The 25,773-nt window shown below is 45.9% G+C and overlaps 1 protein-coding gene across 1 annotated transcript in view; it reads right to left on the bottom strand.

The window, feature by feature from the left end:
- Positions 1-7,823: 7,823 nt before the first annotated feature.
- The window catches only part of LOC103605245 (dedicator of cytokinesis protein 1-like), a gene marked incomplete at its 5' end in the record, with an annotated part of 45,490 nt that continues 27,540 nt past the window's right edge, over positions 7,824-25,773 (bottom strand). The window contains 5 exons of the mRNA XM_008589826.1: positions 7,824-8,054; positions 11,834-11,985; positions 14,625-14,778; positions 20,422-20,620; positions 25,530-25,675. Of these exons, the coding sequence (XP_008588048.1) occupies positions 7,959-8,054; positions 11,834-11,985; positions 14,625-14,778; positions 20,422-20,620; positions 25,530-25,675 (747 nt within the window). The remainder of the gene's footprint in view (positions 8,055-11,833; positions 11,986-14,624; positions 14,779-20,421; positions 20,621-25,529; positions 25,676-25,773) is intronic.

Here is a 25,773-nt window from a genome sequence, read left to right as displayed (position 1 = left end):
TTTAAACACGGGTACCAACAGGTGGACAAAATTACAGGACATGAGGGAGATGAGGACATAACGTCCTGAAGCTAGAAAGGGAATGGGACGGAAGGGTAGCAGGATTGTTGGAGGACTGTGTGGCAAATTCCGGAGTCTTCAGATGTTGCAGAGAAAGGCAGTCAACAGGAGAAGAGGCGAAGAGAGCAGTGTGGGATGCCGTGTGAGGCGTTCCCAGGACCAGCAGCGCCCGAACCCACCTGTCGAGGATCACGGAACAAGAACGAGAAAACCCAGAGCTCAGCAGGAGAGGCTCTGTCCTGCACTGCGAGGAGCCAGAGTGTGATGGGGGTGGACTTGGATGAGGGGTGCCCTCCTCCACTTCTAGGTCACGTGGGGAAGGCACAAAGACAGCCTCACCATGGTTTGCAGAGCAAATGAATTCTGTTCTGAACTTGCAAACAAGGGAAAACCTGAGCATGCAGAGTAGTTTCCTACATGACATCGTGGGCAGCTGGTTTTATTGTCATTTGACCATGAAGAAATTCGTGATGGAGAGGCTCCGTGGCTTGTTGGGGGTCTCTAGATTCCAATATTGTACTTCAGGCATCTCTACTCTAAAGTCACCTCTTTCTGCCCAAATGCCACCTTACTAGAGGAGGTTTGCTGTTGTCTACCTCTTGTCTGTGTGTAGATGTAGCTTCATGAATTGTTGTTTTGAATATCTCATTATAGTCTTGTATCAGTTGGGGTTCTCCAGAGAAACAGAACCAACTGGATCTGTGTTTCTGTGTGTGTGTGTGTGTGTGTGTGTNGGGGGTGGACTTGGATGAGGGGTGCCCTCCTCCACTTCTAGGTCACGTGGGGAAGGCACAAAGACAGCCTCACCATGGTTTGCAGAGCAAATGAATTCTGTTCTGAACTTGCAAACAAGGGAAAAACTGAGCATGCAGAGTAGTTTCCTACATGACATCGTGGGCAGCTGGTTTTATTGTCATTTGACCATGAAGAAATTCGTGATGGAGAGGCTCCGTGGCTTGTTGGGGGTCTCTAGATTCCAATATTGTACTTCAGGCATCTCTACTCTAAAGTCACCTCTTTCTGCCCAAATGCCACCTTACTAGAGGAGGTTTGCTGTTGTCTACCTCTTGTCTGTGTGTAGATGTAGCTTCATGAATTGTTGTTTTGAATATCTCATTATAGTCTTGTATCAGTTGGGGTTCTCCAGAGAAACAGAACCAACTGGATCTGTGTTTCTGTGTGTGTGTGTGTGTGTGTGTGTACAGAGAGAGAGAGAAAGAGACTTATTTTAAGGAATTGGATCACGTGATTATGGGGACTGGCAAGTCCAAAATCTGTAGGGCAGGCCAGCAGGTTGGAAATCAGGCAGGAGTTGATGTCTTTAGGAAGAATTCCTTCTTTTCCAGGAAACTTTACTTTAGCTCTTCAGGCCTTCAACTGATTGGATGAGGCCCACCCACACTATCAAGGTTGATCTTTACTTACAGTCGACTGATTATAGATGTTAACCACATCTACAAAACACCTTCACAGCAGCACCTGCATTAGTGTTAATTAACTGGGCAGGGCCGGCCCATCGCTCACTTGGGAGAGTGTGGTGCTGATAATATCAAGGCCAAGGGTTTGGATCCCCATATAGGGATGGCTGGTTAGCTCACTTGGGAGAACAAGGTGCTGACAACACCAAGTCAAGGGTTCAGATCCTCTTACTGGTCATCTTTAAAATAAATAAATAAATAAATAACTGGGCACTGTATCCCAGCCAAGGTGACCCAAAAGTCCCAACTGTTTTGTCCAGGGCTGAAATTAACTTATCAGAATGATCAAAATGAGCTTTGCCATGCATCAACAGACACCCAGGGAGTCCCACTTCTCCCTCAAGCCTGGGGCACTACATTTGGGCCATCATGCAACCTGAAAGGATGGTAGCTTGTTTGTGTGGGTGGGAGACAGGGCATGTCAATTTTACCTTATTCGGGTGCAAGGATTACTAGCTGTACAGGTTCCCTGTTTTTCTGAGTCATCATCAACAAAACAGCAGGTGCTTAAATAATTGTGAAAAGGCAGACTGCCAAAAAGAAGCGGTAAAAGTCTCCAAAAAAGACTTTAAAAAGTAAGTAAAATATTAAAAAGTAATTAGAGATAGAACTAAAAAGCAAAAGCTAAAACCCATTAAAGCAACGAAGACTTCTGTGAACATGAAACATGAAGTCTGATATCATTAAAGAATCCAGAGAAGGAGATAATGAAATCTGTAAGGAATTAAAAGATCAAATCTTTACATGAAAGAACAATCTTAAAACTGATTAAAAAATAATTTCTTTAAATACTAGAAAGCAATCTTCAAGCACCAAAGGTGGTTTAAAATAAAAAAGATTTTTACTTTATAAAGTATAGCTTATGTTATGTACTATCCACTTTAAATAAAGATTTGAAGAAACCATTACTCAACTGGGCAAAGATAGATTTTTAATAGGCCAGAAATCATTTTGAAAGGCGGAACAATAAAATTAAAATTTAACTGAATGTTCAAGAGCTAAACTTGACTTTGAGCTTCCTGGCAACCAAAGCAAAAATAGAGCATAAGCATCTCTCCATTCCTGTTTCAAAACATGTGCTCTCAGTGAGGCAGTATCACCCCCAAAGGGATGAAATTTTTTCTTGGGGGACAAAAATATCTCATTTTTTTTTAACATAAAAAACATAGATAAGCATAAAGTATATAAATAGATTGTAATATATCTGTACGATTAAAATTTCATCAGTGATTAGGAAAAAAAAGAGTCTAAAGAGTCTCCTTGAAAGGCAATTGTGAAAAAAAGGTTGAGAAACACTGTTTCTGAGTAAAAGGAATAAATACATCACTGCATCTAGAAAGGTCAGCCTTCCCTCTGGACCCTCGCTGCAGAAGGAGTGTATCCAGAAGATGCTTGATGGGCTAGGGAGCAGTTTTTCCTTGATTATTGTTTTGCAGTCTGTCCCTCGATCTAAAAGGTGAGGAAATTTTGTGTCTTCATAAAGAATTTGAGTTTATGTGTTTGTGATTATATCAGCATATTTATAATTTACGTTAGGAAATTTCTGCAGCATTTTGGTTGTCTTTGTTTTTCCCTCCCTAACTCTGTTCAGTGTGGCCCGCGGACTTGCCCGCTCTAGAGGCCCGTGTGGGAAGCATAGTTATAGGGGACTGTGGGGTGGGGATTCCAGCTGGGGTCGTGTAGTGTGAGGTTTATCCTGGGAGATCAGAGGAAAACTAGAATCCCAGAAGCCATTTTACAACAAAACTACCATTTTCTGCAGGGCCAGGAACTATTCTTACAGTTTCTGGCAGCCACATGTGCAAAGTGAAATGCTGACTACCCAAAAATGACCCATTGCAGGGGCTAGACTCTACACCTTCCCAGATTGGTGTGCCAATTTGGTTATTTTTAGAATTGTGGAAAATATCCAGTTTCTAACATACTCAACAGAGGATGAATAATTATCTTGGTGAAAGAGTAAGGATTTACCAAGAAAAAAATCCATATTCACACGTGTCTGCAGTTTTTTGGGGGTGGACTGAATATTTACAAGTATGGATAAACTGAGGAACAGCTCTGCAGCAAGAGAAAGACCCTCCAAACTTCTGGGGTTTTGCAGCAGTCTCCTTGCAGGTCTGGTGAGACGGACAGAGGGGCTACATAAGTGCTTATGATTCAAACACGGTGCAAAGATCAGAGCTGAGACCCCTAACACTGATCCCATGGTCTTCCTTGTTTCTTGCCACCTCAGATCCAGCCTGCTAAGCCCCAGAGAAAGCTCTGAAGTCTGGATGACTCTCAAATTAAATCACACAGCCCACTAAAAAAGCCCTCTCTCAAATCAGCAACTTAAAAGGAGGCAGAAATGCTGTGCAGCCAGAGAGTCGTCGGTCAGGTAAGGGCAGAAAGCTTCACCAGGAGCTCTGCTCTGGTCTGTCAGGACATGCAGACACACCTAGGGACAGGGATGCTTCCTATCTGGGCTCCAAATCAGAGACAATTAAACAGAGGTGATTCAAAACTGTGTTTGAGGAAGACATGTACATATATAAATGTGCATCACAAAGCTCCTTAAGAAAGCTCAACAGAAACAGCAGCATTTGCCTTTTACATTAAAGGATGAAAACATGTTGGATGCTGTGAGTCTTTTTAAATAACATTTTATTTTTCATTGTCAATGATTAACTTTTGAACCTACTGGGAGAGTATCATGATTATAGTGAATAAAAAAATATAGATGACAGAATACAAATATTAGGTTATACAAAGTTAGTTTTTTAAAAAAGTCATTGTCCACCAATATTTTCAGGACGTTGGAGTGCTGAAAAAAAATTTCATTTGTTGTTGTTTTTACATTTCCAGAAGTTAAAAATTAAGAACACATATTGAGAATCATTTGCAGATGCCTATTACAATAAACGTAAAGACCACAAAAATTAAAACAAGTTCTAAGAACCATCATATATACAGATTTCTATACAGAATGAGGACAAAAACAACTCACCCAATTAAAACTGTCTCTTATGGGCCGGCCCGGTGGCGCACTGGATAGTGCGCCGCTTGGGAAGCGCGGCAGCGCTCCCGTCCGAGGGTTCGGATCCCACATACAGACCGGTTCCCGCTCACTGGCTGAGCGAGGCGCGGGAGCAACNACAAAACACCTTCACAGCAGCACCTGCATTAGTGTTAATTAACTGGGCAGGGCCGGCCCATGGCTCACTTGGGAGAGTGTGGTGCTGACAACACCAAGGCCACTGGTTTGGATCCCTATATAGGGATGGCTGGTTAGCTCTCATGGGAGAGTGTGGTGCTGAGAACACCAAGCCAAGGGTTAAGATCCCCTTACTGGTCATCTTTTGTAAAAAAAAAAGAACAAATGGGCAATGTAACCAGAGTGATGGAAATTCTAAGAATCCAAAACAAATGCTAGAGATCAAAAACACTGTAACAGAAATGAAGAATGCCTTTGATAGGCTCATTAGTGGAGTGGATATGGCTAAGGAAAGAAGCTCTGAGCTGAAAAATATCTCAATAGGAACCTCCATATCTGAAAAGCAAACAGAAAGGAGACTGAAAATATAGAACAGAATATCCAAGAACTGTGAATCAACTATAAAAGGTGTTGTTCCACTTTCATATGTATAATGGGAATTGCAGAAGGAGAAGAAAGAGAAAAAAGGAACAGAAGAAATATTTGAAACAATAATGACTGAGAATTTCCCTAAATTAATGTTAGACACCAAACCACAGATCCAGGAAGCTAAGACAACACCAAGCAGAATAAATGCCAAAGAACTACTCCTAGGTATATAATTTTTGAACTACAGTCAATTAAAGATAAAGGAAAAATCCTGAAAGAAGCCAGAGGGGAAAAAACACCTTACCTATAGAGGAGCAAAGATAAGAATTACATCCAACTTCCCAGAAACCATGCCAGCAAGAAGAGAGTGGAGTAAAATATTTTAAAACATTGAGAGAAAAAACCATAATAAAGACTTTCTCAGACAAACAGAAATTGAAGGAATTTGTTGCCAGGAAACCTGACTTGCAGGAAATATTTTTAAAAAGTTCTTTAGAGAGAAGGAAAATGGAGGGCCGGCCCATGGCTCACTTGGGAGAGTGTGGTGCTGACAACACCAAGTCAAGGGTTAAGATCCCCTTACTGGTCATCTTTAAAAATAAAAAAAAAGAGAGAAGGAAAATAGTATAGGTCAGAAAAGAAGAGCATTGGAGAATGCACAAGAGAACATAAAGTGAAAACTTTTATTTTTCTTATGCTTAATTGATGTAACAGGTAACAGTCTGTTCAAAATAATAGCAATAGATAAATAGGAAGATATACGAAGAGTTAGTGGAAAATAAATCACAAATGTCTCTTTAATATGTGAAAATGTTCACTTACAATGAAATGAAAAACTTCACTCACAATAAGAAATGCAAATGCAAATTACACTGAGATAACGTTTACTTATCTTTCAGATTGGTAACGATCAAAATGTTTGATAACATACCGAGGTTCGTGTTTGTGTATTGAAATAGACACTCTTGTAAACATTTTTTCTTTTTCTTTATGGCAGCTGGCCAATAAAGGGACCTGAACCCATGACCTTGGCATTATAAGGCTGTGCTCTAACCAACTGAGCTAACCGGCCAGCCCTGGAAATGGACACTCTTAAAAATTGCTGATGGTCAGTCTCTGTGGAGGGCAATTTGTCAATATTTATCAAAACAAAATGTATTGCCCTTTGACCCAGCAATTTTATTTCTAGCAAATTTTTATAGCAGTACTCCCACATGTGCAAAATGACATAGGTTATTCTTGTAAAATTGTTTGTAATGGTATAGGTTGGAAATGAATTAAGAATCCTTGAAAGGGATCTAGTTTTTAAATGGTAAAGCCATGTAATAGAATACTACATAGATATAAAAATTAATAAGAAAGTTTTTTGCTACTGATATGGAATTATAAAGCTTCACCAGGAGCTCTGCTCTGGTCTGTCAGGACATGCAGACACACCTAGGGACAGGGATGCTTCCTATCTGGGCTCCAAATCAGAGACAATTAAACAGAGGTGATTCAAAACTGTGTTTGAGGAAGACATGTACATATATAAATGTGCATCACAAAGCTCCTTAAGAAAGCTCAACAGAAACAGCAGCATTTGCCTTTTACATTAAAGGATGAAAACATGTCAGATGTTGTGAGTCTTTTTAAATAACATTTTATTTTTCATTGTCAATGATTAACTTTTGAACCTACTGGGAGAGTATCGTGATTATAGTGAATAAAAAAATATAGATGATAGAATACAAATATTAGGTTATACAAAGTTAGTTTTTTAAAAAAGTCATTGTCCACCAATATTTTCAGGACGTTGGAGTGCTGAAAAAAAAATTTCATTTGTTGTTGTTTTTACATTTCCAGAAGTTAAAAATTAGGAACACATATTGAGAATCATTTGCAGATGCCTATTACAATAAACGTAAAGACCACAAAAATTAAAACAAGTCCTAAGAACCATCATATATACAGATTTCTATACAGAATGAGGACAAAAACAACTCACCCAATTAAAACTATCTCTTATGGTATACATATTCCTTTAAAAAAAAGGATGAAAATTTATCTTCCTATATTCATGTTTATTTTTCAGTTTGATCCAGTATTCCTAATGGTTTTTCCACTCCATAAATTAGTAACTGTTCAGTAGCTGAGAAATATACTATTTTAAATTATACCAAGGGAATTCAGAAACTTCCCTGAATGGATTGAACTTAATGGCCTGATGTAGGTTGAAGATACACTCAACCAACAAAACATCCAGCTGCAACAAGGAGGGAGTTGCTAAAGCATGCCATGAGAGTGGGCCAGGGTTTTGGCCTGTAGAGAGAATATGAGAATCGTACACCTCATTACAACACAGCATCTCAAGGGTGATGTTTTAACTTCCCCTACCTGGCTAAACTCAGATCAGTTGAGCTCTTTGCTAATACAAATCATTTGACACAAAAAGAAAGGATGTTGGGCAAGACTTAGGCTCTCTCAAAAGCTGACACCCTCCAAGGCCCCCGACTTTGATAAACACAACAATGCATCGCAGACCCACACCCACCTTGCTCCGTGATGCTAAAGACCGCTTACAACGTGGCTAGAAACGAGCATCTTTGAAGGGAAAGCAACTGCACTGAATGTTAGACATCACAGGTCCAAGGCCCCCGACTTTGATAAACACAACAATGCATCGCAGACCCACACCCACCTTGCTCCATGATGCTAAAGACCGCTTACAACGTGGCTAGAAACGAGCATCTTTGAAGGGAAAGCAACTGCACTGAATGTTAGACATCACAGACCCGACGAGGCAAAGAGCAGATGCACAGGGCGGTGTGGGTGACGAGGAGAGACGACAGACTGCTCTTTCCAGAGTCTTGCTGCTTTCACTGCACAATCCCAGAGTCCACCGAGGTCTGCTTGCGAGTCGTCTTTGGAGGGGGAGGAGGCGGAGTTTTGCTGGGCAGTGGAGGTGGCAGGTGCTAGAAGACATGAGTACCAGGAAGACGTCACATAACTGATGCTCTGTCGGGAAAGACAGGCTCCAGGTGGATCCCACCTGGCACGGCAGCCGTGATGGAAAGTTAAGCTGCAGACCCTGGGCCAAAATTGCCCTCTCAGCGTGACTTGGGCTCCATTCTGTCTGACTTGGGTCTGGCAGGTCTGCTACACTCAAGATTGGGCTGCCAGCAGCCACAGACCCTTCCGACATCTGAGCACTTTTCGCAAACTCTGCACAGCCCCTGAGAAGTACAACCACCGCTCTGCACGGCTGTTTTAAATCCAAGTGCTATTGATCTAGCTATTGATTTATTGTCCAAGGGACAGGCATGTCCTTGGAGACGCTCTGCAGTGGTGAGATGAGAGACCCTCCCTCCCTTGCCTTCTGAACTGAGAGCAAAGGTCAGCACACTTTTCCTGGAAAAGGGCAGATAGTAAATACTTTCAGCTTTGCAGGCCACATGGTCTCGGTTGTGGCTCCTCAATTCTGCTGTTGCAACCGGAACAGCCACAGACAATCTGCAAAGAACTGGTGTAGCAGTGTTTCAGTAAAACTTATTTACAAAGACAGGTGGCTGGCTGGATTTAAACCATGGGCCATAGATTGCCTTAAATTTCAAGAAAGAACATGAATTTACAACTGCAAAGACGACAGGAAAAACCTCTGCTTAGTGGGCCTGCTGGGGTGTGAATGAAAGCGTGGCCTTTTGTGGCTTTTGGTGCCCTTGTGCCCATCACAGACACCTGATGAGCAGTAGATGTTCTGGAGATAGGGGTGGACCAAGCAGGTGAATAAATGAGTGAACAAATACCTGAGCGAATAAATGAAAAAAATGAATAAGTAAACAAAAGACTGAGCAAATGGATCGGGGAAAGATGAGCACACCGGAGGGAGAACGAACCGAAATGAAAATATCCAGCTCCACGGTAGGAGATTTTTACCAGCTTCTCAGTGCAGGTTTGCATTTAGCTGAATGTGAGAAAAGAAGTTTCAAGGACAGAACAGTGACGCAGTCGTCTCTCACTCACTCCCAAATTTCCTCCTGATTCACAGGCAAGTAAATACAAAAATGACCTAGTGCTTAACATGGAAAGGAGAATAAATGAGAAAAACAGAAGTGATATCATGATATTTAGACATTATAAAAAGGAAAGTAAAATAATAGGCTTGTAAGTCTTTTCAAGGTTGGTAAGAATAGTTAAAAGAAACACCTATTTCGAGGTCTGATAAAATTGCTTGTTCACATAGGAAAGCCACACTGATGAGCCACCTCGCTGAGCCAACCTAACTCGAGGGTCAGACTAGCACGGTCTGATACAAACACAATGTTACAGGTGCTCTTGGTGGCAATACGAGAAGGTCAGGCTTATCACCATTAAGCAAAATGATAGCTCAGATTACTGGTCCTAAGAGCCATTTTGAAAGAAATGACAGCTTAAAGCGGCAACAACTGGAGAAAGAGTTGCCTACAAGCTTGGGGTCAATCAATAAGAGTGACTAGAGGATATCGATCATCCCCCATGGCAGACAAATGATCATTATCCTAAAACCACTCTCAGGGCCAGTGCAAAGGGAGGCACCCCCGGAAACGCACGTGCTTCCAATTAATTCTGACACGCTGACCCCAAGCGTGCCCCCTGAACACACTCTCGTGCTGCAAGCAAATTAAACGAGCAACAAATAGCAGAGAGACTTGGGTCATGAATCTAATTGAATCCAAACTCCCTACTTAAATCGAGCCAAAGTGAGTGCATGTTAGTCCTTTACTTAATCAACCACACACGGCATCTGTAACTAAGAATGATGTATTTAAGAAACGGAGACAATTAAATGTTACCCCCGAGTTGATCTGTAACAAAAATGGAACTGGTCATCTTTTCCAGTTCAGAATCTTCAGAACACTTGTAAGAATAGGGAGACTTGGGGAACATTCCTACTTTTCCAATAAAATAAAGACATGAAAATAAAGATATGATTGATTAAATCATTAGGAAAACAAAAGCCCAGCCAACCCAGTGTTCTCGCTGGACTCCCTGAGTCTCCTTTCATCCTAACATGTAGTCAAAAGTGCCTGGGGACGCCAGGGTGACATTTCTGTACTGCAACGAACCACTTCAGCCTCCTGGAGAGCCCAGAGGGTAGCCTGGTCCCTTCTCCAGGGCCTGTTCCCCACTGCGGCGTCTCTGGGGACAGGGTGCCTGCCTAAATGGCACTGCAGCTCAGAAGAGCAATCTGTCCTTTCAATATGAGGAGTCCCACTGCTTGTTCAGTTTTCTTATAAAAAAGAAATAATCAAGTACATACACTGTGAATAACCGCTCGCTCTCTCACTTCTCTCATAAGAGAGATGATAACCTTGCAAAGCACTCAGTGAAAGTCTCCATAAAAAAGAAAAAGGAAAAAAAAAAATAAAAAGAAACGGCATGTAGAATTTATATTGTTTATCAAGGGGAAAAAACCGTGCCTCACTGTTAGGAAAAAGCCACGTCACCCAATGATGATAACCTTGCAAAGCACTCAGTGAAAGTCTCCATAAAAAAGAAAAAGGAAAAAAAAAATAAAAAGAAACGGCATGTAGAATTTATATTGTTTATCAAGGGGAAAAAACCGTGCCTCACTGTTAGGAAAAAGCCACGTCACCCAATAGCCTCACATCTCCGATGCTCTACAGGAGTGCTGTGGCCTTGTCATTACTTTACAGAGGCTGGACAGCAACAGATGTGACCAGCTGCATGAACAGGAGCAGGAGATTTTACCCTTCAGACTGCACTGCTTTAATTTCCCAAGGCTGTGAATAGTGTGGCCTGGGGACTGATGAACCTGCGAACGGATGTGCCCGCCACTGAGTAGACCATACATGTGCCTCATCCCCACGCATGGTGACCTCGGCCCGCAAGCGTGATTGACAGCCTGGAGAACTAGGAGAGGAACGTGGTGCACCTAAAAGGAATGTTTCTAGAACTGTCCACTGATAACAGAGGCTGTCTGCTGGTTTAAATGGCTTTCTACAACTTTTAGCTAATATTTGCTTTAGCAGGCAGGCCCAGAGACCTGTATTAACAGCCAGGATTAATGAGCACAACAGAATTTCCAAAGGGGTCCAAGCCCTGGGACTGTGCTGAAGAGGGACATGAGCTGGTTATTCACACTTATGAGGCCAGCACCCCAAAGCCAAACAGGGAGGGCTCTCAGGGCTGGCAGCACAGCAAGGTGGGTGGCCATGCCCAGTCTGAAAGCCAAACCTGGCTTTCCTTGCAGATTCTCTGTGCAGCCAGTGCCAGTCACCACCCAGGAGCTGCCAGCAGGAGGGCGATGCCACCTGGGGAACTGCTTGGATATGAGCCGCTCAAGGGCTGAGTGTGTCTAGCAGGAGCATACTGACAAATTGGGGCAATAGTGGCCAACTTTAAAAAAAAAAAAAAAAAAGCTACTTCTCAAAATCAAACTTTCACAGGAATTGCACCTCTACTGGAATGACCTCTGTGGCGATGGCAACCATTTGGAACTTTTACCCCTCTCTTCCTTGTTCCGAAGCACAATACTAAAATGTGCTTTTTGATGCAGTTATTGATAATCATGCAGAACCATAGGTCTTACATACCACTTTGACATCTTTTGTCAAAATCAAATCTAAGCCATCATATGCTTTTTCTCATGCGCTCACTGGCCCAAAGGAAACCCGCTAACATCTGGAATAAGGTATCCCTACTTTGTGGATGGCAAACAATTAAAGACCCATGCTCCTGATTCCCCACTTACCCTCTGGTGTGGAGGAGGGGGCGGAGGGGGTGGCGAGCTGATCAAGTCCTGGTTTTCCATCAAATTCCCATAATCTCCCATGCTGCCTTTGAGAGGCAGAGGGGGCGGAACGTCAGCCACATCCATCCCAGTCATGCCGTTCAGCTCGAAACCTGGAAAATGGGATCTGCTTAAAATCAGACCAACATCCTCACAGAGCCAGACTGCTCACATCACAGCTGCTCAGTGTTCTCTCTCCAAGTGGCAGGGAGGAGCAGAGAACATGGGATCCCCTCCTAATAGCAATGTTCTAGAAAGAGAATAGCAAATATCATATGCAAACTACATCCAGAACTTAATGTAGAGGACTCTTAAAGCAAATGTATTTCACAGGGCCTGGTTTTCTAAAGCCTTGCAGTTTCAAATATTGACCTTGCGGAGGACTGGAAATTTTCCTCAGGCTATAAAGTCTCTGGTGTAAGATAAAGATTTGTGTCACAGCAGGTTGCTGGCTCAAGGACAGACTAGTTACTGATTGAATTGTAAAGATACTGAGAAATTGCAGTAAGAAGGAATGTTTGCTAAGATCAAGGTTTTGTTGATAGGACCACTTAATTGTCCACTGGCATGTCATCTGGCTTGTTTCACTGAAAGTTACCAGCCTATATTGTTAAACTATAACCCCACCTATATTCTCTTCCTGTAACTTCCTGGTCTGGAAAATAAATGCAGGAAGAGAACCCAATTCGGGGTTAATTTTCCCAAGGAAGGGATGCCTCTCGCTGGAGGGTTCTGGGGAAGTTAACCACTTCAGAGCTTCTCACTGCTCAGAAGAGATGGGCTTTGAGTAATCCTTTGTGGCTCCGTCACCCAGGGGAAGTGGGGTGACAAATCCATGGGGGGCAAAGCAACAACTTAAAAGGAGGCATCAATCCACTGGAAAAACAGCAATGTCAACCTGGCCTCTTCTGATCCCCTCCTGGGACCCCTCTGCCTCCACGGCATCTGAGCAGCTGGGGGTGACGGGACTGTCCACTGCTGCTCTCAAAGCCCAACCGGGGTCTGTGGTCAGCGTCTGCAGTTATCACCTGGAGAGCTTCACTGAACGAAGTCTAATAACATAACCAAACAGCAGCCGCTGCCTCTCCAGCCACTCTCCACGGGAAAACCCACAATTGTATGAAATGAAGTCAGTAGCTGCAGTCACTGTGGCCGTTGCTTCAAGTAAGCCAAGGGGAGGTACAATTGGTTTTTCAAGTAAACTGAAAAAGTAGCGGTTGTCAAATGGAGGGATAATCATTAAGGCAGGAAATTTTCTCAACCCTTGTTGAGAGTCTTAGAAATAACTTGTTTTCTTTTATATTAAAGAGAGGAAAATTGGCATTTTTATTGATGGATTGGTCTCTTTTGGAGTTTTCCCCAATGATCCATCTGATGAAAAATTGCTCATTAGGAAGTTGCTTCCTAGGAAGTGGGTTGCGTCAGTTTACATGGAAGTGTTGCCATAGAATCCAGGGGAGCAGAGAAGACGGCCTCTGCTGGTGACTGTCCTCGTGACTGGTCCCTGTGTTTTTGATTTATTGGAATAAAATATACATGACATCAAATTTGCCACTTTAACCATCTTTTAGTGTACAATTTGGTGGCGTTGATTACACAGAAAGTGTACAATCTATTTTCAAAACATTTTCATCACCTAAAACAGGAAGTCTGTACCCAGGCAGTGGTAACTCCACACCTCTCTCTCCCTCCAGCCCCCGCTAACCTCTATGTTACTTTCTGTCTGTATGAATTTGCCTGTTCCAGATATTTCATATAAGTGCAATCACGTGATATATTTGTCCTGTTGTGACAGGCTTATTCCACCTTTTGGCTCTTGTGAGTAACGCTGCTGTGAACATTCACATATGAGAATCTGTTTGAGTCCGTTTTCAATTCTTTGGGCAACAGACCTAGGAATAGAACTGCTATATCATAGATGATTCTATGTTTAATTTTTGAGGAGTCACCAAACTGTTTTCTGCCACAGCAGCAATGATGCCTGTTTTAAATATTTTTTTTAAATTTAAGAAATATTTTTAGATCATGTAGCTCTAGTATAAGGATGTGGAGAGGCACTGCCCAGAGACCACGCCTGCCCAGCCCCCAGGACACTCTGCTTACTCCATCCAGCTCCATCCATCCTCTCCTGCAGCCACAGACTCCATCATCTGACATTCTGCACAACCACTACCGCTCCCCCTCCAGCAAGGAGAAAATCCAGTGCAAAGGACGACCGTCCAATGCCTGGCACAGCCCACTCACAGGGCACGGTGCCCTACTGCTCGGACCCCTCCCTCTGGCCACAGGAAGGAGACTGGGCTCCCCTGTTCTGCTGCCGCCCTCACTCCCTACCTCCTTCCTCCTCCCAAGATTTCTCCTCTCTGATGGGTCTGAATTTAGTGGTGAAAAGCTGGTTACCACTTGCTGTGGGTTGTATGGTGTCCCTCCAAACTTTGGACCTCTGAAGGCCACTCAGAACCTCAGAATGTGACCTTATTTGGAAACAGGGTCCTTACAGATGTAATTAGTTCAGGTCTTAGCAGATGTAATCAATTCAGGATCTGCAGACAAAATCATTCTGGATTTATGGCAGACCCTAAATGCAGACTCCACAGCCTGTCTGGGGGACACTCCCATCGAGTCAGGTGCTTATCCAAACTCTCTTGATCTGCTGCAAGCGGAGGATGTGGTTCTAACTTTAGAGGCTTCCATCAGAGGGGAAGTCACGGGACAGCGCTGTGAATGCAAACGTGGAAAACGTTCCACTTACTGGACTGCAAACTGAAGCTGAGCTTGGCCCGCGGCGTGACCGGAGGGGGTGTTTGCTGGGAGGACGGTGACGATGGGGACACCGAGAAGCGCCTTTCACTTCCAATGACATTGATCACCTGGCTCTTCGGTCTCTGGGGACGCAGGGGACTTATCTACATTGGAGGGACAGAAAGAGCACAGTTAGGATCTGTTAAGGGCTGAGTCATGTCTCCTCTGAAATTCATATGTTGAAGCCTTAACCCCTCGGAATGTGACCTTATGTGGAAAGAGGGTATTCGCAGATGATCAAGTTAAGATGAGGTCATTAGGGGGCCCTAATCCAATATGACAGATATCTTTATAAAAAAGGGAAATTTGCACACAGACACGCACACAGGAAGATCATCACTTGAAGATAAAAGCAGAGGTCACGGTCATGCTCTTATGAGCCAAGAAACACCAGAGATCGCTGGCAAACCGCCAGAAGCTCAGAGATGGCATGGAACAGACTCTCCGTCACAGCCTGGAAGGAAGCAACCCTGCCAACCCCTTGAACGTGGACTTCCAGCTCTGAGAACCGAGGATGCATTCCTGTTGTTTAAGCCATCGAGTGAGTGTGTGGTTCTTGGCTACAGCAGCGGCAGTACCCCACTAACACAGGGTCTCACAACAATCTGTTCACACAGTGGGGGGCGGACAGCACGTTGCAGGTTTCCTGAACATAAATGCAGAATGGCAGAGCACTGTTGCAAGCCATCCGCATGTCAGTGAGAACACAGGGAGCCTCTGAAGGGTCCAGAACATAATAAATAACCTGCTCAGCTCCCAGAACTCCCCAGGCCTTCTCTTAATATTCTGGTCTTCCTTGGCGTGTATGTGAAAGTCTAGAATCTTGCTGAAGGATTTCCTTCATTCCTTTCCCTTGCTTCTCCTCTCATGCTACGTCATTACCAGGCAGGAATCTTTTCCTCTGCTTCTCACTGCTTTTTTCCTGCTCTTCTCTTTGGATGCACTTGACGTTTTCCCTATGTTTGTTACACCAGTAAATTTTGTTTATTTATTACTTACAACCTGGTCTCAGATCATTAGGACTTGGGGAACACAAGCACTTACAAAATTGAGGTAGCAGTAATTAGAAATTAACGCAGCCACAAAGGAGGAGCTGAGATGTCCCCCTAGAAAGGGCAGGTGGACGGCAGCTCCAGGGTTAGGGATTTCTGGGCCTGGTGGGTGGGCCGTGCTGGTTTGGCTGCAACAGAGCAGGTGGCTGCGGCGTCTGCCCTACAGTAGTCTCCAAAGCCAGGGCCAGTCTGGAGGCTACTAAGACTGGGAGGAGGAGATGAGAGCCTGGCTTGGGAGGCAGGTTTAGGCCCTCTGATGGGTGAATGATACAGGCTCATAGCCAACCGGCCTGCTTCCAGAATTATCCTGCGCTGATGGGGGGATCCTGGCACTCAGGCATCTGCAGAAAGGGCTGGGTTCTAGCAGCCCAGCTGCTGTGGGAAATCTGGGCATACCTGGTTAAGTGTTGGGCCCTCTGAGGATAAGTGTGCATACAGGCAGGTGGCAATAAGGACTCAGGGACCATTTAGGTACATCTCCCATCCCTCCCTGCGCATCCCCTACTAGGTACACTCCCATTCAGAGCGCAAAAGGAGGCTTTCCCAGTGAGATGCAAATTGCAGCTGCAGGCCCCAGCTCAGAGAGGCTCAGCTAAAGGTCATGAAATTGTGGATGATGCAAATGAAGCTGGCAGCTGAACCAGCCCCACACGGGGAGAGGGGAAACCTCTGCAGATACTCCCATAGGCCGGTGGGGGTAGGGCAGCAACGGTAAGGCCAGGAGGCCTAGGGGACACTAGGAGGCACTGATGTTGCCCCCAGGGAATGGGCTGCTGCTTCTGCTGCAGTGAACACCTCTCCCTGGCCCTCTCACCCACCTGCTCTGCCCTGTGGCAAGTGGCTGGTCACAGGCACATGGGGTGGCCTGTGTAGGAAACTCCAGGTGCCTGACTCTGTCCTCACGGACTTGGCAAGCACCATCCCCTGAAGGAGGCCCCTTTGTGGACAGACAGGGAGCTGGGCTGGACCAAGTAGGAGGTCAGGATTCCTGGCCTCTTGGTGCTGCAGCTGTGGTCAATCTGAGATGTGGTCAGATGCTGACGGTGATGTCAAGGTTCTGTGCTCCGACTTTGGTGACTTCCTGTGGATTTGCTGAGGGCACCAGGGACGGGCTGTAGGGAAGCCGACATGGTGCTATGCCCGGCCCTGTCTTTTGCAGGTGTCTTTGCAGGGACACTGGGCCACCACTGGGAGGGACAGAAATTGTACTGGAATGGCTCAGAACCTGCTATGTCCTTCGACTTCTTTTCACACAACTCAGTTGTGATCAAGTCTGCCACTTGATGCAACTTCTCTGAGGCCCTCTGTTTTAACATCTTAAAATGGGGCTTAAATTAAAATGTATGAAAGACTTGCCTGGTGTCTGGCACTTAGTGAATATTCAAAATTGCTTAATTCCCCCACCCAGTTATGATGCTTTGAGACTTGAGAACTACTTGGGGCTTGAGAGAAGGAGCTCTCGACTGGCCCTGCAGGGGTTGCTGGCATCTCATCTTCCCGGAACGGGACAGANAAGCCATCCGCATGTCAGTGAGAACACAGGGAGCCTCTGAAGGGTCCAGAACATAATAAATAACCTGCTCAGCTCCCAGAACTCCCCAGGCCTTCTCTTAATATTCTGGTCTTCCTTGGCGTGTATGTGAAAGTCTAGAATCTTGCTGAAGGATTTCCTTCATTCCTTTCCCTTGCTTCTCCTCTCATGCTACGTCATTACCAGGCAGGAATCTTTTCCTCTGCTTCTCACTGCTTTTTTCCTGCTCTTCTCTTTGGATGCACTTGACGTTTTCCCTATGTTTGTTACACCAGTAAATTTTGTTTATTTATTACTTACAACCTGGTCTCAGATCATTAGGACTTGGGGAACACAAGCACTTACAAAATTGAGGTAGCAGTAATTAGAAATTAACGCAGCCACAAAGGAGGAGCTGAGATGTCCCCCTAGAAAGGGCAGGTGGACGGCAGCTCCAGGGTTAGGGATTTCTGGGCCTGGTGGGTGGGCCGTGCTGGTTTGGCTGCAACAGAGCAGGTGGCTGCGGCGTCTGCCCTACAGTAGTCTCCAAAGCCAGGGCCAGTCTGGAGGCTACTAAGACTGGGAGGAGGAGATGAGAGCCTGGCTTGGGAGGCAGGTTTAGGCCCTCTGATGGGTGAATGATACAGGCTCATAGCCAACCGGCCTGCTTCCAGAATTATCCTGCGCTGATGGGGGGATCCTGGCACTCAGGCATCTGCAGAAAGGGCTGGGTTCTAGCAGCCCAGCTGCTGTGGGAAATCTGGGCATACCTGGTTAAGTGTTGGGCCCTCTGAGGATAAGTGTGCATACAGGCAGGTGGCAATAAGGACTCAGGGACCATTTAGGTACATCTCCCATCCCTCCCTGCGCATCCCCTACTAGGTACACTCCCATTCAGAGCGCAAAAGGAGGCTTTCCCAGTGAGATGCAAATTGCAGCTGCAGGCCCCAGCTCAGAGAGGCTCAGCTAAAGGTCATGAAATTGTGGATGATGCAAATGAAGCTGGCAGCTGAACCAGCCCCACACGGGGAGAGGGGAAACCTCTGCAGATACTCCCATAGGCCGGTGGGGGTAGGGCAGCAACGGTAAGGCCAGTAGGCCTAGGGGACACTAGGAGGCACTGATGTTGCCCCCAGGGAATGGGCTGCTGCTTCTGCTGCAGTGAACACCTCTCCCTGGCCCTCTCACCCACCTGCTCTGCCCTGTGGCAAGTGGCTGGTCACAGGCACATGGGGTGGCCTGTGTAGGAAACTCCAGGTGCCTGACTCTGTCCTCACGGACTTGGCCAGCACCATCCCCTGAAGGAGGCCCCTTTGTGGACAGACAGGTAGCTGGGCTGGACCAAGTAGGAGGTCAGGATTCCTGGCCTCTTGGTGCTGCAGCTGTGGTCAGTCTGAGACGTGGTCAGATGCTGACGGTGACGTCAAGGTTCTGTGCTCCGACTTTGGTGACTTCCTGTGGATTTGCTGAGGGCACCAGGGACCGGCTCTAAGGAAGCCCACATGGTGCTATGTCCGGCCCTGTCTTTTGCAGGTGTCTTTGCAGGGACACTGGGCCACCACTGGGAAGGATAGATATTGTACTGGAATGGCTCAGAACCTGCTATGTCCTTGGACTTCTTTTCACACAACTCAGTTGTGATCAAGTCTGCCACTTGATGCAACTTCTCTGAGGCCCTCTGTTTAAACATATTAAAATGGGGCTTAAATTAAAATGTACGAAAGACTTGCCTGGTGTCTGGCACTTAGTGAATATTCTAAATTGCTTAATTCCCCCACCCAGTTATGATGCTTTGAGACTTGAGAACTACTTGAGGCTTGAGAGGAGCTCTCGACTGGCCCTGCAGGGGTTGCTGGCATCTCATCTTCCCGGAACGGGACAGAGAAGGGGAGTCGGCTCATCAGAAGCCTCTTAATCCCACTGCTTGAGGCCCAGCGCCTGGGCACTGATCTCCAGCCTCTGGCCAGGGCTTTCTCTGGGCCACCCTCAGACTGCCCTGAAACATTATGGGCCAGCTGCAGTCCCAGCACACGTCCAAAGGCCTCCTTGAAGACCACGACATGGCTCTGGCATCTGCCTCCCACCTCCAGACAACCAGGCGACATGTGACCACTGTCTGAGTGGCACACAGTCCGTATGGAATGTACCCTCTGCTTTCAGATACAAACAAGCAATGAAGTGTGTCATTAAAAGGTGGTCCCATCTGAGCCCTTTGATCAAGCAGCCCTTAATCAGAGCCATGATGGCGCCGGCTGGTCGTGGGCTGTCACTCTTGGCCACCGCACAAGCAACGTCCATCGTTTCTAGCGAAGGCAGCAGCGGCTCTGCACCTGACTCCCCTTTAAAGCTGACAGCCTGTGAGAACCTCCTCTACCTTTGTTTCCAGTCTACAACTAGCACTTTCTGAATCAAGTTCACCCCAGAAGCAGTCTGTGCCTCATTTTGCACTCCCAAACCCTGCTGTGCGCTTCTGGGGGGATCAGCCGCCAGGCCCAGCCCCAGGATGACAGCGTGCTCCACAATTCCGTGACCGCTACCTGCCCAGGACTGAGAAGTGACCGAGATTCGCTGGGGCCCGCTTTTAACGTTGACTCACCAGCACGTGGCATGTTAAGTCCCCCTAGGTCCTTCTGAAAGGTGGCTGCCAGACGTAAACGCGGAGGAGATGAGGCAGGGAAGGGTTGCACAGGACCGAGTCCAGCTGGTGGAACCCGGGGGGAAGGGGCTTTTGGATTCCAGGTGAGAGGATTACAGCACTTGGGCAGTGACTGTGGCTCAGAGATTTCAGGAAAGAATGCAGGAAGGGCTCCCGCTGACGTGGAGGACTCTTTCCTGACAACAAAAGCATTCCTGAGCGTCTTCCGAGATGTTGGCACGTACATGGGAACCAAGTGCAAGAGAGCTGCAGAGAGCCTGGAATTGTGCAGCCCTGCTGGCTGTGCCCCTTTGGAAGGGAGGACGAAGGAAGACTAGTGTCCTCCAGAGAAAAGCAAAGTTTGCCTGCAACTCCGATTGCTCTACAGCGTCGGGCCACTTGGGTGGGGTTGAGGGGAGCCCGGGTTTTCAAGTAACCATGTAACAGCACACTCGGCCAAATCCAATTGACAGCCCCACTGACTAAATGTGCAGCACATGTAGGTCCCAGGACCTTGTGCAGAGTGAGGGGACCATCCCCGGTAAGTTACCGTTTCCGAAAGGATCACAGCCTCAGCCTGCTGCAGGGGAGCGTCGGCCGCTTTAAATTCCTTCTCAAATATCTCCTGGTGCTTGCTGTTCCTTTTCTCCTTCTTCTTGTCCTTCTTGTCCTTATCCAGGTCATCCTTGTCCAGCTTGTCCTGGGACCTGGAGTGCATTTTCTTTGGCAGGAGAGGCTCCAACGCAAACCTAAAGGAAACGGTTCTGTAAGTCAATGGCGTCTTAATAAGAGATTAATTGCTTTTCACCCTGCAGGTATGTGTAGAGCCACTCACAATCCATCTACGCTCGGTGACTTTTATAAGGAAAGGAATGATTTAACAAGGGAATTGGGTGGAGGGGGACTTCAGATACATAGCAGTGACTGTAAGGACTGTGTTTGGATCCCAATATAGACAAGCTGGGGAAAGACAGGACAGTATGGCACATGTGAAGTCTGACCGGACCTCTGAAGACGGCACTAAGGAATTACTGTTGACTTACAATGGTAGGATGGTATTTTGGATATATATCAAAAGGGGAGGTCTCGCCTTTTATAGACTTACATTGAAATACTCACAAACGCACTGGGGCAAAATAGGCAGATGCCAACACGAAGAAATTTCTGGTACCCTAATTCTCACCAAGTTTCTCTGACGACAGATACATCGGTTGCTTCCATGTGGGAGCCCCTGGGACGGCTCAGTCAGAAGCAAGCCGATGCCAGCTCACAGGTACCTGGAGATGCTTTCAGGTTTTCGGCCGAGAACTGAGCTAGACACAGAGCTGGGCTCCAGCTATGCCACGTGCTAGTGACCCTCAATGTCCTCTTAATCTCTGGGAGCTTGACGGTCTCATTTACAAAACGTAATGAGGACACCGCCACCGTTCTGCCTACTGCCACCAAACAGCTGGTGTGAAACATGTTCATGGTTAGACTACTGAGTAAACGGAGGTTGGACTAGTTTGCTACTTTAACACAGGATGGTATATGCTCCTCGTTTCTCGTCCTAGTGAGTCACCTCAGAAAATGAAATGGGTCCCGCTCTGAGACAGGAATCTCTCCTGCAGCTCCTGCTGTAAGGAAAAGCTAGGAGAGAGGCCGGCATGAATGAAGCCAGGAACACACCTTAAAACCTTCCGGCAGAACTCACACGTAAAGTACTGCTGCTATTAGGATTTTATGTTTTCTAAGTATAGCACAGGAAAACGGTATTTGAAAAGAGATATGGTCTCTTAAAAGGAGTTACAGTCTTAGCTACTCAGGAGAAAAAACCTGTATTGTGATTTCTTATAAAAGCATCTTTTAAGCTGTGGTCTCCACATCAGTTCCATACAGTCAAAAGATGAAAAATAGGAAACCAAGAGGGTTCACAGAAGCTGCCTGCCCCTGAGCTGCCCAGTGTCCAGGCAGTCCCCAAGCCAGGTGGCTGAGCTGGGCCCACCCTGCCCTTGGGAGCTCCCAGCCCTCACGGCAACCCCCAGGCCTGACATCCCTGAGCACCTGGAGAGTAAACTGGCTCCCTCAAGGGGAGAGTGATTTCAAGAGAAGAAAATCTAGAAAGACAGTCACATTTCCTCCCAGTTGTGGTTTCTCTTAAACGTACTTCTAAATGGGATATTTGGAACAAAACCACTGCTCCGATTTTTTTTGACTTTTGGTGGCTGGGATCTGAACTCGTGACATTGGGGTTACAAGGCTGTGCTCTACTCTAACCCCCTGCTCTGATTAAGGCATTACAGCAAACTTGCTCCGCAGTACAGGACAGGTAGCATGGAAATCAACACTTATATGGACCAGGAAGGGAAGGATCATTCACCAAACTGCATCTAAAACCCACTAAAGATGCACATGCTGAGAGCAAGAACCACTTTCCTACTTCTTGCTTCTCCCTGTCCAACGTGGCTGTGCAGCAGGATCTGTTGTTCAGGGACTTGTGCTACTTAAACAGTAATGGTATTGAATCTAAGCATTGATTAGCAATAGCTGTTAACAACCCTAAAGGAGAGATAACCAGCTTTGACGTGCCTCTGAATGAAAGAACATACTATGGACCTACGAAGAACCTGCGAAGTGGTCTTGTCCCCAAATCAAACTTGAATCTGATCAAACTTCTAACTGTAACTCGCACTATGCAGGAGATGTGGAGGCCAGAGGCACATGTCACACGACCCTACAGGGCAGGCAGTCAGCAAAATCCAGACTGCAGGGAACAGGACAGGATAAGCAACCTAGGCTTTTCAACAAATCAGTCACAAAGGAAAAGAAAAGGAAAAAAAAGTGGATTAAAAGAGACAGAGATAATATCAACCAAGTGCAAAGTGAGAATCTTGTCTGGATCTTGTTTCAAACAAATTGTAAAAAAAAAGAAAAAAGCAGGGCCAGCCCAGTGGCGCACTGGATAGTGCGCCGCTTGGGAGTGCGGCAGCGCTCCTGCCGAGGGGTTGGATCCCATGTGGAGATCGTTCCCGCTCACTGGCTGAGCGCAGTGCGGGCGCAACACCGAGGGTTGCGATCCCGTTGCCAGTCCCCGGTACGGGCGCGACACCGAGGGTTGCGATCCCGTTACCGGTCAGTAAAAAAGACAAAAAAAAAGGATTTATGACATTGGGAAATGAACACTAGTATATTATGATAATATGGAATTCCCGTTAGTATTTTATGTGTGATAATAAAGTAATATAGGTATGTTTTCTAAAAAAGCGTTCTTACCTTTTAGAAATTTATATTGAAATCTCTGTGGTAAAATATGATGTCTGAGATTTGCTGGAAAATGTAATACGGGGGAATCAGTAGGTGGGACACAGATGGAAACCAGATTGGCTAAGAGCTGCTCACGGTTGACTGAGACGGCTGACGGGACACAGAGCCTCACTAGACCATTCTCCACACTGTGTGTGTGTGTCTGACATTTTCTATGGTAAGAAGTTTAAAAAACAGAAAATGATTGATAAAATATACTAGTATTGACTTTGATCATGAAGGCATTTTGAGATACCTGGATTTTTCCAACTGGATATACGAGGATACTTCAAGAAGTCTGTGGGAAGATATGTGTTATCTTTTAACTCTATTTTTCCATGAACTTTTTGAAGTATCCTCAAACGTTAACCAGCAAATCAACATCCATTAGATATTAAATATTATATCTATTATAAGCAACAACCAAAAATCTTCGTGATTTTATTCTAGGTGTTGCAGCACTTGAGACAATTAAGGTGGGCAGAGGAGAGGACCTGTGCTTTAAAATCCTGATGAGTATACGAAGAACCAAGAGAAAGACAGGCTGAGTTTTATATTTTTCACTTATGAGAAGGAACTGACAACAGGATGAGCCTTATTCTGCATGTCAACCAATGCCATTTGAGACCAGAGCTTCATTTACTCCACATTAGTTAGACAGGGAAGGGTGGTAACCCCAAGAATGAACAAAAATCTGGACTCTAATAAAGATGCGTTCTAGTTAAAGGTTAAACAAACGCCTCCTGGAGAGGAGCTGACAGGCCAAGCTCGTGTATTCGCATGTGCGGTCTACCACTCTTCTATCTAAAACTCTCCATCAATTTCTACCCTAACCCCTGTGTTCTTAGAAGTATAAAAACCTTTCATAACTAGCCTGAGGATTTTCTTGGGGAGAAGATGAATTAAATTTCCTTAGCAATCTCATGCTAAGTGACAAGCATATATGATTTAAATACCTCTAAACTGAGAATTTCCATATGGACTTGGCCTCATAAGTATCAGACACTGATAAAAATTACAGTTAAGAAAAAAACGTTGCAAGTCTCCATTGAACACATCAGTTGCTGGCAACAAAAGGCACTCAGAGTTCAGCGATCCCTTGGGGGTCTCTAGAAGTTTGTGTCTGCATGCTGAAGGGGCCAGGAGCCTGCGGGTCTGATAGGGTGATGGATTGTAAGCCAAATGAGATGGGACAAACACACAACTGTGCAAACTCAACAGTAAACAATTAGAAGTTCTTCCCTGATGCTTAAATTACATGCAACATATTTCCTTGTTGTATAATAAGAACAAACTTTACATGCTTGCCATTTGAAAATGAAAAAATATCAATACTGAGGTTCTTCTTGCAATAATCTGTGTTAATGAAAGAGCCACAGTGAGTGCTCAATGAATTTTAGATAACGAATCTAACTAGTAGGTTCTTGTTTCCCTCTTAATTGCTTTGTGCTACCAGGTACTTGGGAGCAAAAACGGGTCGTCTCCAAGTGGTCTTGCAGGACGAGGGGGCTGTGACTCTACTTACGTGAGGTACTTAGGGTAGCCAGAATCTTAGAGACAGAAAGTAGGGTGGCTGTTGTTGGGGGCTGCGAGGAGGTGGGGGGGGCTCTTATTCAATGGGTGCAGAGTTTCAGTTTTACAAGATGGAAAGAGCTCAGGAGATGGACGGTGGTGATGGATACACAACAACGTGAATGTGCTGAATGCCACTGAACTGTGCACTTGCAAATGGTTACGATGATAAATTCCATGTTATGTGTATTTTACCACAATAAAAAAAAGTTGAAGGAAAACAAAAAGGGATAATAAGCCTCATATTTTCCAGGGTGGTCACAGAAAGTATGGGACAGATGGTCATTCTCAGAAGTATTCAACTGAAACAGCATTTCCCTTTAAAAGGAAATAAACCTCACCGGGGGAAAAAAAAATAAATAGAAAATATGCTCACACACACAAAAAAGAGGGCCCAGACAGCCCTCAGTTAGGCCTGACTATGTGTGACGGTCGCTCAGCAGGGACAGCACCCGCGGTGGACGGTGGAGGTCGCACTGTGCTCAGACCACGCCAGCCCTCACCTGGCAGGAGCCCTGGACGTGAGCAGGGATGTGCCGAGGCCAAACAGTCCCCAGGGGCTTTACGATTGGATGGAAACCTTACCCAAAGTGGTACCCAAAGTGAGGACTTCCTTCTCAGCAACTCGCAAGACCCTGAAAGCAATGTCGGGCACTACAGTCACAAAGTCCTGGAGGCTCTCAGTTTCGAAGATAGTTCTTTGAAACCATCCCCAGTTGTGATAAAACAACCCCAGGGTCCTGGTCCTCATAAGACCCCCGAGCCGCCCCCTTTCCCACGCTCCCTGCTCTGAGTCCGACTCACCCATCGGAGCCCGGCCTGGACGGGGTGCTGTCGGAGGAGAGGGAAGAAACCGAGGCCACGGACAGAGGCCGGGAGGAGGAAGGCATCGTGAAGGACCGCACCATGGACCGGGGGCGGCTGCCTCTTCTGTCATCCAGACTCGAGGGCTGAGAGAGAGAGAGAGATTTGTCTGAGGCCTGCGCCTGGCGTGGTCGGGCTCCTGCGACGACGTGGTCCGAGCACCGTGGAATCTCGACCCCAACTG

Source organism: Galeopterus variegatus, unplaced genomic scaffold, assembly GCF_000696425.1.
Source record: "Galeopterus variegatus unplaced genomic scaffold, G_variegatus-3.0.2 Scaffold5678, whole genome shotgun sequence".
In the NCBI taxonomy this organism is placed as follows: Eukaryota; Metazoa; Chordata; class Mammalia; order Dermoptera; family Cynocephalidae; genus Galeopterus; species Galeopterus variegatus.
This window is presented reverse-complemented; position numbering and strand designations above follow the sequence as displayed.